At 40.5% G+C, this 17,462-nt stretch overlaps 1 protein-coding gene across 1 annotated transcript in view; it reads left to right on the top strand.

Moving 5' to 3' along the window:
- The window catches only part of itga8 (integrin, alpha 8), a 176,941-nt gene that overhangs the window by 26,057 nt on the left and 133,422 nt on the right, over window positions 1-17,462 (top strand). The window contains exons 6-9 of the mRNA XM_017684423.2: window positions 1,706-1,751; window positions 10,248-10,373; window positions 13,767-13,811; window positions 16,678-16,721. Coding sequence (XP_017539912.1) covers window positions 1,706-1,751; window positions 10,248-10,373; window positions 13,767-13,811; window positions 16,678-16,721 — 261 coding nt within the window. The remainder of the gene's footprint in view (window positions 1-1,705; window positions 1,752-10,247; window positions 10,374-13,766; window positions 13,812-16,677; window positions 16,722-17,462) is intronic.

The following is a 17,462-nucleotide window of genomic DNA, read 5'->3' as shown; positions in this document are numbered from 1 at the left end:
TGTTGAAAGTTTTATTCCTTTAAATGTATAGTAGACTGAGCTTGACGTTTTACACTGCACTCACTGTGTGGTATAGCTGTGTGTTTGCTATGTGGTGCTGTTGATCATGGTGGTGTACATCTCCATGTGTGTCAGCACTGACCAACACCGGATGCGCGCACACACACACACACACACACACACACACACAGATTAGATTGTGCCCACATGCATGCATGACTATTACGTTTTAAATCACTCTTTACCCATAACACCCCCCCCCCCCCCACACACACACACACAATTGTGACTTATTTCCCTCAAGCAAAACACATTGCCACTTGGTTCAAGTGCACAGGAAAAGCAGTGTGACCCAAGCTATTACTTGAGAATAACTTAGACCATCACATCAAAACATTTGACCACCCCCCAGTAAACATTCCCTTAGAAAAGCCCTTAAGAAAAGAATGACCACATCACTGTAGCCACATTGCATAGATGGACATGGGTAAATGCTCATGTGTCTAAGTGCTCATGTTGTGTGTATAGCACACTGAAATCATTCCGTGAAGGATTGGAACTGGCCCACTTTAAGATGGGACGCATATGATTAGGCGATATCCACTTGTTCGGCTCCTTTAGCCATTCTGTGGAAACGTCCATTTCTGTATCCCTAGCATTTACACATGCAGTATATTACACTTAAAAACATATTAGGGTTACAGTTTATTTATACTTTAAAATAAAACAGTGAGTTATTTTAACAGTTACATGTTCTTGAGCATCAATTTAGCAATATTGGTTTTTAAATCAATCATCTAGAATTCCAGGCGACACAGACGTGCTCGTCCTTGCAGTCATATGTGAAGGCTGAGACCATATTATGAAATTATGAAATGACAAAGAAAACAAATGGCAAATAAATATTATAAAATATATAATAAAATGATACATTATTAATGAAATTAGTTAAAAAAGGGGTGGCTATGGGCTGGAGGTTAGAGAACTGGCCCTGTGACTGGAAGGTCACCGGTTCGATCCCAAGAGCCGACAATATATGACTAAGGTGCCCTTGAGCAAGACGCCTAAGCCCCAACTGCTCCACGGGTGCTGTGGATAGGGTTGTGTGCTCACTGATTATGACTTGTGGTCAACGTTTCTTGTTACAGTAATATAAATGTTGTCACATACCACAACATTAATACCATTGGTTGGGGCTATTGCTGCTTTAGTTTATTTGATTTAGATTTACAGTGGCGATTAATGAATACGGTGCTTATTAATAAACATTTCTGTAAATGTGCCAGTTTATCCAGTTTGGCTCATTTTCAACTGATCGTCCATGTTGCAGTGGAACATTTGATAAGCGGAACTTCATTTGCGTAAAGTTCAGCTCTGCTCAACGGTTTCAATGCACTGCATCCCCTCAATTTGGCTTGTTGTGGAACAAAAGCTTTCCTTAGGAAATGAATAGGGTTTGTTGTGGTGCGTTGGCAGAGCAATGTAAACACACGGTTAGACAAAAAGGCTTGAGCTACTTCCCTGTGATGACTGTGAATCTAATACTTATGAATGGTTAAAGTATGTTTTTTTTTGCTTGTTCTTATATCAGCTTTCCAAGAATACTCAGATTTTCTGCACAGATAAACTCACAGTGTGGAATCACCAAAGTTTGCCTTTCTCTGGTTCTGATGTTGCTTACATCTCTCTCTCTCCACTTTTTCAGGAGGGGACGTTAGTTGTTGGAGGACCGGGCAGCTTCTACTGGCAAGGTAACGCACTTCTCCTCTATTCTTTATACTTCACTCCATCCTCTGAGTACATTCAATCAGTAATCAGCCTCTGAGACAAAAAGGCTGTGTTACTCGAGCTCTTCTGCAAGGACTTTTAGAATTCACTTCTCAGCCAAGAGAATGGAAACCCCCCTCCTCCACCTGTAGCTTTCGGAGCGTGCGACTGGAATGGTATTCAATGAAAGAGAGCGAGATGATGCGTCACCTTCCCACGGGCCTCGTTAGCACGGAAGTCCAAGTTAACCTCTGCATGTTCCCAGTTTCATTACTGCCAATACGGAGCCAGATCTCAAGCCTCACCAATGCGTTTACTCATTCACAATGAAAGCATGATGGATTGTCACGACTGGCTAGAGGGAACACTAGGCTAAGTGTAGCAAACACTGGGGGGTAAATAAACTTCTTTCTGTGGTCAGTTGCATTACTGTTGGCTCTCAGTCCATTTGGTAATCATAGGGTAAATGCACTAATAACTGGTTGCTAATGGACATTTCCCCTCTGGTTTTGACTATTGATTCCACTCAATCTGCAATGAAACACATTAGTTTGGAATACAAAGACAGATGACAAGTATGTAGGTAGTGTTTCTTCTTTTTTCTTCTTCTTCTTATTATTACTAATATTGTTCTCATGCCTCTTATTCATTTTATCTGACGGTTGGATTTTATACCTTATTCTTATTCATGCAGTCCAACAAGCATAGAAAGTCTGCCCCTCTGTCTGCCCATCTGTAATATCCCTTTCCCCCTGGGTCCCAAAAGAGGTGTAAAATAAGGGGACTCTCTTTCTCTCTCTCTCTCTCTCTCTCTCTCTCTCTCTCTCTCAAAAATGAATAATGGATGAGCGGTTCTAACAGCTATCACATTAGTCATCTAAGTTGCTAGTTAGCTACTTTCTAACTAATAGAATGAAATTATATGTTATTATTATTACACTCATTATTTTTCTAAGTAACTCTCTGTATGTGAAATGTTGTGACTCTGCGTGGAGCTGCTAGTGAGCAATAGGGGTGAAAATGAATGGATAAGAAGCTCCTGCAGTCAAAACTATTCACACTTCCCCACAAAAACGGCCAGGCTGAGATGTAATGGACAACTCAAGCTTTCTGAACGAGTCAAAATAAGAAATGGCATTTAAACATTAAATATTGACTTGCCTGCTCATGTGCAAAGACCAAAATTTGAATGTTATTTTAAAAATGTGCATAGTTCAAATTAGGGGCCTCCAAAAAACAGGTGGATATTTTAAGGGTACTGTGAAAAGGGTTGGGCTTACAGGTTACCAACAAATAATGATTGGTTAAAGTCAACCTAAAATTTACCTTCTTTATTCATGTCACAGGATACGGTTCATCATTCACCATCATATCATATCATATTTAAGAAACAAAATGATAGTTTTCCAGTACTATTCAATCAAAACAGGATGTTTTTACATGACACGTGCACCAGGGCAAAATAATAATAAAGCTGCACTATGTAAGATTTGGGGATTTGGGGACCTCTCTGGTGGAAATGTGTAATTACATGCAGTATGTGGAAGAACATTTTGTAGCATCAGTTGTGCTTCGAACCTCTTTCCCGAGCAGGTGAGTCTGAGGATTGTGAGTGCGTTGAGAGTATGAAAGACGTGTCTTCTGAGGATGTAAGTGAATTATCTAGTCCCTATAACTTTAAATCTTCAGTCGGTTGATTTTCCTTTTAAGAACTAAACATCGAACTGGACCTTCTTTTTGAGCCTGTGCATGTGAAGTTGACGTATGAAGACGTATGACGTGGTTTGGAAAACTTTCATGAAATCTTACTAAATCTAACTCTAACTTTTAAATGACTATTGCAGGCTTTTTAGTTCTCCTCTCAGCTGCTTCTTTCAATAATCTACAGTACTGTGCGGAAGTCTTAGGCACTCAAGACACATTTTCAAAATTTATTTCTTTATGTAGTTTGTGTTTATTTGCTGAGAAAAGTGTTCATATTTGAATAAACAAAATTTATAGAATATTAATAATGGATAAATATATATATGGATAAATATATATATATATATATATATATATATATATATATATATATATATATATATATATATATATATATGTATATGTGTGTGTGTGTGTGTGTGTGTACATACATACATACATACACACACTCACAGACCACTTTATTAGGTACACCTGACTGCTGATCTACTGGGATTTTCACACACAACCAACTCTAGGGTTTACAGAAAATGGTCCGAAAAAGAGGAAATATCCAGTGAGAGGTCAGTTGTGTGGACGAAAATGCCTTGTTGATGTGAGAGGTCAGAGGAGAATGGCCAGACTGGTTCCAGATGATAGAAAGGCAACAGTAACGCAAATAACCAACCAAAATCTCTGAGGAACGTTTCCAACACCTTGTTGAAAGTCTACCATGAAGAATTAACGCAGTTCTGAAGGCTTTATATATATATATAAAGTAAATAATGATTTTCTAGATGTTGGTGTGTTTGTGTGTTTGTTAACCATTTCCAAGCCTCTCCTCGAGGAAGCCCAGTATTATATGTAGTTAAAAAGCAACTCCTGGTTTGACCGATCAGTGCTTCAGTAAACAAGTCTCTGTGGCAGCTGTGAAGGTGTCAAGGAAAAATATGGACCCAAGAAATTCTTCTTAATTTTTATTGTTTTTCTGTTTGTTTGAATTATGAATATGACTTTATTCTAATGTCTAAAACTTTCGCACAGTACTGTATACCAACTTATTACCATATAAAAACACTCAGCCAGCCCCTCAGAGACCCTTCCCTCAATACCGTGTGAAACACGATGAAATGCGTCACTGGATGGAAGGAAAATTGTTTACAGACTCGTGTTTGATTTAAGCCACGTAAGACATCACATAGGTTGCAGATTTTGTCCTTCTCAGCTCTCAAAGTGGCGTCCTCTATTTGATTCCCTCATCCTTCGTATGTTGATTAAAAACAGTTAATTGAAATGCGTTTCTTTGATGTAATCGTGTGGTCAGTAATTGTCGGAGACTTTACATTATGCAGTTTAAGCGAAACATTTCAAGCAACTTGCACGTAAAGTTGGTGTAATTGTTGTTAAAGATTTCCCCTCTTCACAGAGCACGAATAGGTTATTGGTCAAGATTTAATTATAGCAACTAAATGAGGCACAGCAGTGTGATCTGTGGCCTTGTGTATGTTGTTGTGTGAAAGAGAGTGTGTGTGTTTGTTTGCACAGTGATAAATGCTGATCGTTGGATAATTGCAGTCATGTGTGTAAGAACACATGCATGTAAATGAAGTCATTCACTAAGACCCCCCACATCACTCTTGCTATGGGCATTTAGGCCTCCTGGACGTTGGGAATATGACACACCTTCCACTCTGCTTGTGCAGTGCATAGTTCTACTTCTGTGGCACTTTGTGTGTTTGTGTGAGAGAAAGAAAAAGAATATAGAGTTACATTAAAAGGAATGTTCAACATTGTATAATATATATATATATATATAGATGTACTCAGAATGTGTCACAATATGTTTTAAATTAAGTTTTTATGGCAACTGATGTTGTAAGTTGTAAAGTGCCAGGTTTCAAAAATACTATCAAGAGCAATGAAAAAATTATTTGAAAATACCCAGAAAAGCCTATTGTGACTTTATTTAATCAAAAAATAATGGTATATATTGTCATATTACCTAGCCCTATTCAGGTGTAACACTGTACTACTATAGGCTAAATGAATATTATTGTAGCGCTGTGTCCTTTAGGAGTATTTCTGTAGCACTGTGTCATTTAAGAGTATTACTGTAGCACTGCGTCCTTTAGGAGTATTATTTTATCACTGTGTCCTTAAGAGTATTACTGTAGCGCTGTGTCCTTTAGGAGTATTACTGTAGCGCTGTGTCCTTTAGGAGTATTACAGTAGCGCTGTGTCCTTTAGGAGTATTACTGTAGCGCTGTGTCCTTTAGGAGTATTACTGTAGCGCTGTGTCCTTTAGGAGTATTACTGTAGCGCTGTGTCCTTTAGGAGTATTACTGTAGCGCTGTGTCCTTAAGAGTATTACTGTAGCGCTGTGTCCTTTAGGAGTATTACTGTAGCGCTGTGTCTTTTAGGAGTATTACTGTAGCGCTGTGTCCTTTAGGAGTATTACTGTAGCGCTGTGTCTTTTAGGAGTATTACTGTAGCACGGTGTCCTTTAGGAGTATTACTGTAGCGCTGTGTCCTTTAGGAGTATTACTGTAGCGCGGTGTCCTTTAGGAGTATTATTGTAGCGCTGTGTCCTTTAGGAGTATTACTGTAGCGCTGTGTCCTTTAGGAGTATTACTGTAGCGCTGTGTCCTTTAGGAGTATTACTGTAGCGCTGTGTCCTTCAGGAGTATTACTGTAGCGCTGTGTCCTTTAGGAGTATTACTGTAGCGCTGTGTCCTTTAGGAGTATTACTGTAGCGCTGTGTCCTTTGGGAGTATTACTGTAGCGCTGTGTCCTTTAGGAGTATTACTGTAGCGCTGTGTCCTTCAGGAGTATTACTGTAGCGCTGTGTCCTTTAGGAGTATTACTGTAGCGCTGTGTCCTTTAGGAGTATTACTGTAGCGCTGTGTCCTTTGGGAGTATTACTGTAGCGCTGTGTCCTTTAGGAGTATTACTGTAGCGCTGTGTCCTTTAGGAGTATTACTGTAGCGCTGTGTCCTTTAGGAGTATTACTGTAGCGCTGTGTCCTTTAGGAGTATTACTGTAGCGCTGTGTCCTTTAGGAGTATTACTGTAGCGCTGTGTCTTTTAGGAGTATTACTGTAGTGCTGTGTCCTTTAGGAGTATTACTGTAGCGCTGTGTCCTTTAGGAGTATTACTGTAGCGCTGTGTCCTTTAGGAGTATTACTGTAGCGCTGTGTCCTTTAGGAGTATTACTGTAGCGCTGTGTCCTTTAGGAGTATTACTGTAGCGCTGTGTCTTTTAGGAGTATTACTGTAGCGCTGTGTCCTTTAGGAGTATTACTGTAGCGCTGTGTCCTTTAGGAGTATTACTGTAGCGCTGTGTCCTTTAGGAGTATTACTGTAGCGCTGTGTCTTTTAGGAGTATTACTGTAGCGCTGTGTCCTTTAGGAGTATTACTGTAGCGCGGTGTCCTTTAGGAGTATTATTGTAGCGCTGTGTCCTTTAGGAGTATTACTGTAGCGCTGTGTCCTTTAGGAGTATTACTGTAGCGCTGTGTCTTTTAGGAGTATTGTCAAATTATACTGTCAAATTACTGACATTGCAGATTCGTCCTGAATTAAAACACAGTATTCACTGAAATCACAGCACTTCCGTAAGTCAAACTCATCCAGCTTCATCCTCTCTCTCTCTCTCTCTCTCTCTCTCTCTCGCGCTCTCGCTCTCACTCACTCTCTCTCTCGCTTGCTCTCTCGCTCTCGCTCACTTCCTCTCTCTCTATCTTTCTTATAAATGCACACATGCACATGCCCTCTAACAGTCTCACACACACTTATCTTGATTTTGTGGATAGTTACAGACACACCAGAGGTCATAAAGCCATGCTCCCTCTGTCCTCTCCTCCTTTCCCATGCTCCATCCATCCATCCTGACTATGTGAACTACTCTCCTCTTCATTTATTGAAAAGGGGTGTTTGTAACATGAACAGAGAGGTAGAGGAAATAAAGAGAATGAGAAATGTCTGAAAGCTTGTGAGATAATGCTTGATGTTAGCAAGAACCCAACACCAACATTTATGGAGCCTGTCGCTACTGTTGGAAGAAAACCTTTTATCTCCATTTTTGTAGTTTTTCCATTTTTACTATCGTTTGAAAATGTCTGGTGCTCTTTGTATTGTACGGAAAATTTTATGATGAATGGACCAAAAGAAACAGCCCACAATTACTTGGAAAAAAGTCTGGCTCCATTGACTTACATTAAAAGTAAAGTAGGTTTTTTCAGTAAAAAAGTAAAAGTAGGTAAGTTACTTCAAGGTCCTTCAGACAACAGTGATATGGTGGATATTGTCAGTGCTTATGTAAGATTTTGTTGCAAAAAGAGCATAAATAGACCTGGTTAATTAGTGCAGAGTAGCATGAATAAAAATCATTGTGTACCTTGCCCAGGAGAGGGCCACTGGGACCTACTCCTGGAGCCAGGTCTGGGGGTAGCTTCCCTCGGCGAGCGCCGAAGAGGCAATGTGGGGCCACCACCTGCAAGGTCCTGTGTGGGGGAGCGGTGCAGTGCAGTATAGGCAGTGGGAGATGGCGGGGAGGCCCTTGCCGGCCTGGGCCCTGCAACAGAATCTGGCTCTTGGAACTTGTCCCTTTAATTTAAGTGGAATCTCTTCAGGAAAATATTTAAATGCAAATGAAGTAAAAATTGTGGATTCAGTCTTAGAACCTCAGTTTGAGTTTCGGCACTTCGTTTTTTGCGAATATGTTGCAGCTTTTATTTAGTCCATTGAGCATTTAGCTTAAAACTTCACTGTGTAAGATTTGGGGGAATCTGATGATGGCGAGCGCGTTGGAAGGGTATTTATAGAGAACTCAGCCAAAAATATCTATCATTGGCACTGTTTTTTCATCAGTGTGGTGTTGATTGAGCCTGTGTGTGTGACACTGATACATAAACTCGTATGATGTGGTCCGAAAAACCATCTTTGATTACTATCCAAAACCACCACTGAGCCTAGACATGTGACCTGAGTGTGTATATGTAGTGCTGATAGTTCAGACATCAGGCAGCAAATTCATAACCATGTCATGCACTAACTGTCTGTGAGGGAGTTTTTAGAGGCATTAAACGCTTCAGACGTCTGGTTCCTATCACCACCACTGTGAACAATTCTGGCTGGGTAAATTTCTCTAGAACGGAGCATTTCGCACCAAACCACTCTGAGTCACTGTTAACAATTTAATTGTACAGAACATTTTTAAACATGGCAGAATTTCCCCTTACATTTTTAGAAGGTATTTGCACGTTTAGGCTCCAAGCAGATGTTCTTTCTTCAAATGTTTCAGCTCTTATCTTGTATCATTAAAAGAGGATCTTTCTTTGTAGTCACACTATTTCTTCTTGTGCTTGTGGACATACTCATGCAGAAACACACACACATAAATGTACTTTGAGAGATGAATTGTTGGGGCCCAGGTCAACCTGCAGTTCTGCTAATAAAAGAGAATAATGAGTTTGTTTAACCTTCAGTGGGAAGAAAATACAGTCTCTCTCTTTCTGTCTGTCTCTCCCTCTCTCTCTCTCTTTTCCCCTCTCTCTCTCTCTCTATATATATATATATACAGTTTTGTCTTGACTTCAGAGAAGCATGTAGGGTTTGGTTTCCTCTTTGGCTGTTTCATTTCTGATTATTTTCCTTCTATTTCTGTCTTCGTCTCATCAGAGAGACAAGCCTCTGTGTGACTGAGTACCCTAAAATTATAATTTACTACGGAATTTCAATAATTCTTTATTTACTTGAAAACAGGGTGAAGAAGAGATATTTAATCATTTAGTTCATCCTCTTTAGTTTTGTAAATGTACACTCCAACATTTTGCTCCAAATCAGTTACAGAGGAAATGAAACACTGTGCAATGAACAATAAACCTGTTTTGGAACTTTTCCAATGTAAACAGCCGATTAGGTTACCAGTGATTCTGTATGATTATAGAAGGGCAGAGTGAAAGCCATATATTAACAACAGATACCAGAAATGCTGCCAACTTCTCTGGGCTAAAGCTCATCTGAGATGAACTGGCACCCATTGAAAATGTATGTGATTTCACATTTCAGACTTATTATGGAAATAATACACATTGTGTTCTTTGGGCCATTGAGGAAAAGGACCATCCCGATTGTTGCCAGTGTAAAGTTCAGTGTAAAGTATGAGGGTTGTGTGTTAGTGGGTAACCTGCACACATGTGCAGGCACTGTTAATGCTGAGGGGTATAGATGCATTTTGGAGCAATATGCTGGCATCTAGACTACGTCTTTTTCAGGGACACTGCTCGTTTCAGCAGGACAGTGCCATGCCACATTCCCCATGTGTTCTGTACTCTGTAGTAAGAGAGTGCAGGGGCTAGAGTCTGCCTAGAGTGCATTATGAAGAGCAATATGTGACAACAGGGACCTCTGACTGTTGAGGAGCTGTAGTGTTATATCAAACAAGAATGGGGGGGGGGGTGTCTGCTTTTACAACTACAGTAATTGGTGTCCTCTGTTCCCAAGTGATTACTGAATGTTCTTAAAAGTGAAACATAAACATGCCCCCCCCTAACAACTTTCTTGGAACATGTTACAGGCATCAAATTTAGAATAAACATATATAAACATAAAAACAAATAAGTTGAAATATTCAATATCTGTTTTCAGTTGAAAGGGTTTGCTGTCTTTATTCACATTTTGTCCACTGTATCAACTGTCAATTGGGTTTTAAATAAAAAGAGAAAATAAAAATAAATAAAAAGTGTGTTGCATCTTTGTGTACATATGTTAACCTTCAGTGTTTCTGTGTGCATGTTTAGGTCAAGTCATCACTGCAGGAGTAGCAGAGATTTTAAACGGCTATTCTCTGAAGGCTGTTCTCCGAAAAGTGCAGGGAGAAAAGCAGACAAGTGCCGCGTCGGATACCTACGACGACAGCTACCTGGGTAAGACAGTGTGTCTTTAGATAGGGATAAATAGATAGACACAGTGTCTCTCTAGATGGGCCCTTTTCACATTTCTGTATTTTTTCTGCTGGAAGTATTCATTTGCAGCTATAACAATCGCAATGATGAGGAGTTGAGTGTGAACAGTTTACTGAAATCATTTTTGATGTTATTTTTTTTAGGCTGCTTTGAAGCAAAAACAGCCTCATTTTAGTGTCATTGGTGTGTCATTTATAAAGGAATAAACTTTGTCATAGGGAGTAAAAGAACCTTTGCATTTCACTGCAGCTGACCAATGTTACTGTGAATGCAGTGCTCCAGCCGCTTTCAGAGGAACAGTTTTCATTTTCTCCCTCAAAAATGATCCGCAACTGAGAGATCGAGTGCTCGGTGGAGAGTTGATGTTCGTTCACTGGTGCCGGTGGTTCCACCTTAAATGGTGCCTGTGCCGCCAGAACGTAGCTGCGGCACTATTTAAGGTGGAGCGGGAAAATTTGAATAAGAAACTGACTTCAGCCTCGCGACCTTTTAGTGTTTGACAGTTTCTCGTTGCAGATTCAGTTAATTTAGTTTGTTGCTGCTTTAACCTCTTATTCACCGGAGTATATTTTGGTTTTTCCATCTGAATTTAAATAACCAAGGCAAATTGTTCAGTAACTGCATGAAATAAATGTAAATTTAAAATGTTATTTATTTATATATTTTTTTTTTGTAAAAGCTCCCCTCAAATTATCAGAACGTGTTTTATGATCAGACACTTATTGCTATATGCTTATAATTTACTGCTAAAAGCCAAAAATCTTAGATGCTCTTTGTATTTCTTTTTGTTTTTTTTTTCTTTTATTATAAGGGTTTAAAATGACATTACCCACCTATTTGACTGGAAAGAAGACAGTTACAGCCTCATATGACACCCACCTTTTGAATGTAGCTTATCAAATATGAAAGTTATGAAGAATATTATGCCCTGCGATGGACTGGCGACCTGTCCAGGGTGTATCTTGCCTTCCACCCGATGACAGCTGGGATAGGCACCCCCCGTAACCCTGATGGAGAAGCGGCTTAGAAGATGTGTGCGTGTTTGTGTGAAGAGTATGACGAAGTGTGGATGCATACACCAGTTCTTCTGAAATGAAGGAGATTCATAGGGAGTTTGCTTTGCTGCAGTAACATCTATCTTGGTTGGTCTAGTGTAGTGTGTAACACTTCTGCCTTCTATGCTATAGACTGGGGTTCAGTCCCCTCCTATGTAAGCACCCGACACTATACACATAAGAGTCCTTGGGCAAGACTCCTAACCCTGCCTTCGCCTACCTGTGTAAAATGATCAAAATTGTAAGTCGCTCTGGATAATGCCATAACGCTCTGCCATATTCCATAAATGTAAATGTCTGCCTCCACTTTTCTGTGAATGCTTTACACTATATGTTGGAACATTGCCATTAGGATTTGATTGCAGTCAGCCACTAGAGCATTAGTGAAGTCTGGTACTGATGTTGGATGATTAATTCCATTAATTCACTCCAACTCATCCCAAAACAATTGGTTGGAGCTCCATTATTTCAGAGAACGCAATTCCACTGCTTCACAGCCCTTTGCTGGGAGATTTTAGACCCTCCGCGACCCTGAGGGAGAAGCGGCTTAGAAAATGGATGGATGGATGGATTTTAGACCCCTCTAGCCGATGCTTGGCATTTGGCGTGGTGGTCTTAGGCTCATATGCGGCCCATTCTGCTGGCGGTGCTTTTCTATGGAGATTATACAAGCTGCATTTTGCAGCTTAAACACTTAGTAATAGGTGCACCTGATAATATTAGGAGAGATAACCGACAACTGAAGTATGAGGCATTCTGGGATAGCTTCATTTTTAGTGTTAGATAATCATATAGCATAAATTTCATCACCCCTTGTCAAAGCTTTGTTAATTTTTTTCAAAGCAAAGTTAACACGTCCTCTTCAGAGAACACACTTCTGTACATTTTAATGCACAATTAGTGTGTATTTACCAAATTTAACATGTTGCAAAAACGAAGTAACTTAATGTGGCCTGTGTGAAAGTTATGGCACATTTATGTTTTATTATTTTCTTTTTTTTTTTTTGTCCATCACGATACATTCAGCAAGTTAATAGAACTTGTGTTGTATTTTGTGGTGTTCTCTGCGGAGGATGAGTTAACTTTGTTTCACTTAAAAAAAAAATAAATCAAGAAAATGTGCACAAATATTTATTTACAGCTTACTAAAACATCAAAAACAAATTGCCTTCCGCTGTTGGGATAGGCTCCAGCACCCCCCCTACACCCCTCCCACCACGACTCAGAAGGATAAGCAGCTTATATATATATATATATATATATATATATATATATATATATATATATATATATATTTTCCGACCTTTGCATTTTGTTTTCCGACCTTTTGAGCAGCAGTATGTGATGTGGTTTATGGAGCTTTTGAAAGCTCTGATTTATGTTATGGTGGGACTTCCTTTACACACAGCTTTACAGGTCAGCAGAACTGGCCTTGACCCAGTTTATTACACACACACACATAAAAACATACAGACTAGGGTCCTAACAGAGCGTTCACTTCATCTTTACTAAGGCCTCAGGCGAGTTTTGTGTGGAGTTGGGCCTACTGATACAGGTTTTGTATGAAAACGCATTTCATCCGTGACTTGATATGGGATACTGAATATAGTGACACACTATTAAAAATCATGTAAAATTACAGTAAAATGTAAAATTTACAGTAAAAATACTCTTTTATAAAATAATTGCTACTTTATTCAGTGATACAGTACAGTGTGAAATAACATGAAGCAGCCGTAGGATGCGATTTTCACATTTTATATTTCTTTATAAGTTTTTATGTGATAAAAATACTGTAATTACCTATTTATTGTCATTTACAGTTATCAAGTTATTCTCAGCTATTAAGGAATCCTGTACAGCCCAGTTCATCTGTGAAAGCATATCTAATTTTGTCTTATTTTCTTACAACTTACTACACATCGACACACATGTATCTGCAACAAGCTGTTTTCTATTGACCGGAAAGTTTTGAACAGCAGTGTATATGTATATAAGTGTATATAAGGTTTTCATACCTGACATTTTTTCCTATTTTTCAGCCCCAACCCCAAGTGAAATTCTGAGTTAAATACCATTGATTAACGGAAAATAGCATTATTTCACAGCTATTAGGTTATTTAACCATGTAGCATTATTAAAATTTTATCCAGTTTCCCACATTGCAAAAAAAAAATAAAATGTGGCAAGTGTTGACTTTGAACATCCATTTTTATAGTGTACTGAAAGATGAATTGTATCCATGCTCCTCACCTCAGTCTGACTTACCCGCTCTCTTTTTTCTCCCTCTGTTCTTTAGGATACTCTGTAGCGGTTGGGGAATTCACTGGGGATTCACAGCAAGGTGAAAATGCCTGTCTCTGTCTCTACTTATCTGTCTGTCTGTTCTGTGTCTGTCTTACACGGATACATCAAGCAAGTAATTCAACTTCAGTTTTTCATTAAGTTAAACGTTTGCGGGCGGCTCATGGATAAGTAAATTAAATAAAGGCCAAAAGAAAATTGAAAGGAATTGACTTGAAGCTGAAAGAAAACAGTCATACTGTGAGTTTTAGCTCATTTTAGACACTCCAGTCCCTGATGGGAATTTGGCTCTGGAGTGTGTAAAACGACATGCGGTTTCTTATGGAGAATTGACTCAAGTGAGTGGTGGGAAATGAGTTCCTGAGGAACATAAAATATCCCCCAGTCTTCGAGGGTGGCGAGCTAATCAAATTAGTTATTTGGAGCTGTCGCCATTCCAGCGTAGAAGTAAGTGAAAAGTTATGTGTCCTTTAGCTTGTTTTCTCTGTGTGTGTGTGTGTGTGTGTGTGTGTGTGTGTGTGTGTGTGTGTGTGTGTGTGTGCGTGCGTGCGTGTGCGTGTGTGTGTGCGTGTGAGACTGTGTGTGGTAGTAGTGGGGGCTTCATTGACTGTGTTGGGCTTTGATCATTCTGCTCAGCCTCAGCCCAAAATTACAGAGCAGTCTGAGCTCTCTGTCAGAGAAACCAGCCTCTGCTCACCACACATCTGTCTGCTCTCTCGCCCTCTCTCTCTCTCTCTCTCTCTCTCTCTCTCTCTCTCTCTCTCTCTCTCTCTCTCTCTCTCTCTCTCTCTCTCTCACACCCTCTCTACCTCTCTCTCTCACACTCCCTCCCTCCCTCTCTCTCTCTCTCTCTCTCTCTCTCACCCTCTCTACCTCTCTCTCTCTCTCTCACCCTCTCTCTCTCACCCTCCCTCACTCCCTCTCTCACCCTCCCTCCCTCTCTCCCTCCCTCTCTCTGACCCTCCCTCCCTCTGACCCTCCCTCTCTCCCTCTCTCTCTCTCTCTCTCTCTCTCTCTCACCCTCCCTCCCTCCCTCCCTCTCTCTCTCACCCTCCCTCCCTCCCTCCCTCTCTCTCTCTCTCTCTCTCTCTCTCTCTCTCTCTCTCTCCCTCCCTCCCTCCCTCCCTCTCTCTCTCTCTCCCTCCCTCCCTCCCTCCCTCTCTCTCTCTCTCTCTCTCTCTCTCTGACCCTCCCTCCCTCTCTCTCTCTCTCACCCTCCCTCCCTCTCTCTCTCACCCTCTCACCCTCTCTCTCTCACCCTCTCACCCTCCCTCCCTCTCTCTCTCACCCTCTCTCATCCTCTCACCCCCCCTCTCTCTCACCCCCCCTCTCTCTCACCCTCTCTCGCTCTCTCTCTCGCTCTCAAAGGCGTGGGCTTTGTGTCTGGTAGGAGTACACAGTACAACATTTGTGTATCATTATCCTGATATTATTATATTATATTATTAATAGCACAGAAAGCCGCAGTTCGCAAATGAGTTTCTAAACAGCCGCTGGGTGTTTTTTTGTTTTTTATTTCATATGTTCTTCAGCTTTAATCCAAATAATATTAGCTGCGTTCCAAAGCCTGGGCTGCGGCCCAGGTAGTGCAGGTCCTCAGTAAGACTGTTCTCTGAAGACTCCTCCTTAGTAGCCTGTTGGTCACACAAATGGAGCAGTCCTAACATGGCTAGGAGCAGCTATAGTGTGCGGCGTATGGCTCATTCTACAGAAACGTCCACTTTTTTTAATCTATCCATAGGAGTCAGTGGTGTTACTGATCGTCAGTGGTGTTACACATAAGACAAGTAACACCAGTGACATTTTTAATGTAAAATGCATTTTACAAAATCTCTCCTACAGAACATCAAACCACATGCTGTCAATCATGGAAAATCAATTAAAATGTCATTTAATCCATTTGTGTTCTTTTTTTTTTCACAATTACCCCAAAATAAAGTCGGTCACACCAGTGACTTCGGCCAAAAGGTTCATATGAAATCATGAGCTAAATGAGAAAAGGTCTGTTATCTGAAAAGACACAGTGGACTGACCATGTGCTTTTCTTCATAGATCCTCAGAAAACAGGTAAAAGTAAGTCAAGTGATGTCATCGGTGGGATTTTTTTTTTCAAAATAAGAGTTTTTGTTATGCAGAAACACCATATTTTATAATATTTATTTGCTATTTTTTTCTTTGCCATTCACATCACACATTTCACAGTCATATATAGATTATAGCAGTTAAAATTGCTGGAAAAATTTTTTTTATTTATTTTTTTACCTCCAAATGGACATTTGTGTAGATTGACCCACATCCAGGTTATTAAAGGAGGTGAATTAAAGCTGCTTTTCTGTCTCAGTATTGGAAGCTTAATACATCGTAAGGCATGTCACAGTTGCAGTATGTAGCAATGGCTATATCGCACAGACCTGGTCTGGTCTTACTGGGTGGTGCTGACACACACACACACACACACACACACACACACACACACTCACACACTCACACACTCCATTCCCATCACTGCAATCCATCAGACAGCAGTCTTCTCTTCCTCTCTCACTCCGTCTCCCTCTGTCTGTGTCTCTCTCTCCCTTAAATATTTATGTGTGAATGATTGACACGGCGCTGATAGAGACGAACTCTCCAAAACTCACCATCCTCACCTCGCTGTTTACTCCAGGACAACCCTAATAAAGTGTCTGTGTGTGTGTTTTACAGAAAGAGAAGCAAAGCTCTGCTAACACAAACACACACTCACACAGAGCCTCTCACAGCGCAGGAAGTGACCGTGTTTATGTTAGTTTTCTCTCTCTGAGATGGAGTCAGTTTCTTCAAGTAATAATAACCAAAGATGTATAAAAGCTACTGGCAAGTGTAAACGTCTTAAGAGTCTGTGACATTTCTTATGCTTTCCTCCTCAGAGCTGGTGGCGGGGGTGCCACGAGGAGCGCAGAACTTCGGTTATGTAAGTACGCTCCACCTAAACTAACTTTTCTCGCCTTTCACATGACGTCATACTGCATAGCGGCCACCGATTTGAGGGCCGAATCAGGGAGTGACTGCGCTAAGCGATGTGTAGTGTGAAAATTTCACCTGTGAGACGCGACAGAAGCTGAGTCTTCTCACAGTCTTTAATTCAGTTTTTTCACTCCAGGTTTGGAGCCGCTGCACTGTGTAGTTTAGTGTTTCTCTGCTGTTCACACCTCGTTCAGCTCAAGAAGGGATTAATTAGCTCATAATATCAGGTATTTTAACCAGGAAACCACAGTTATGCAGTGCAGGGGTTTCAGGACTGGAGCTGAACTCTGAACTAACTGCACTAACTGCACTAACAAACTTACAGAACCACGTCTGTCGAAACACGACGTCGTTTTCCGAGCCACGACATTCAGTCTGATATTTAACGTCTATGTTTCTCCATTCAAACCTCATTTAAATCTCCAGAAACAGAGAGTAAAGTTATAGCGGGGGTCTGCAGCTCTGTTAGGGGGACGACTGTTTACCTCTCGGCTGTTAACGTTAGCTAAAGTTCTCTCACATCTGTGTTAAGTAGCCGTGGAGCTCCAGGGCAAAACTAAAGAAGCAGACTTCAGATACTATGTACTGGCCAATCGTCCCATCTTTTGCTTAAGTTCACTTTAAGCTGAGTTTGAAAGAGTTTTAAAGGCGGTCAGACTGGTAAGGGAAGAGTCGAGGATGTGTAAAT

This window comes from Pygocentrus nattereri, chromosome 24 (assembly GCF_015220715.1).
Source record: "Pygocentrus nattereri isolate fPygNat1 chromosome 24, fPygNat1.pri, whole genome shotgun sequence".
In the NCBI taxonomy this organism is placed as follows: domain Eukaryota; kingdom Metazoa; phylum Chordata; class Actinopteri; order Characiformes; family Serrasalmidae; genus Pygocentrus; species Pygocentrus nattereri.
Note: the sequence above shows the minus strand (reverse complement) of the source record. Positions and strands in the feature narration are given on the sequence as shown.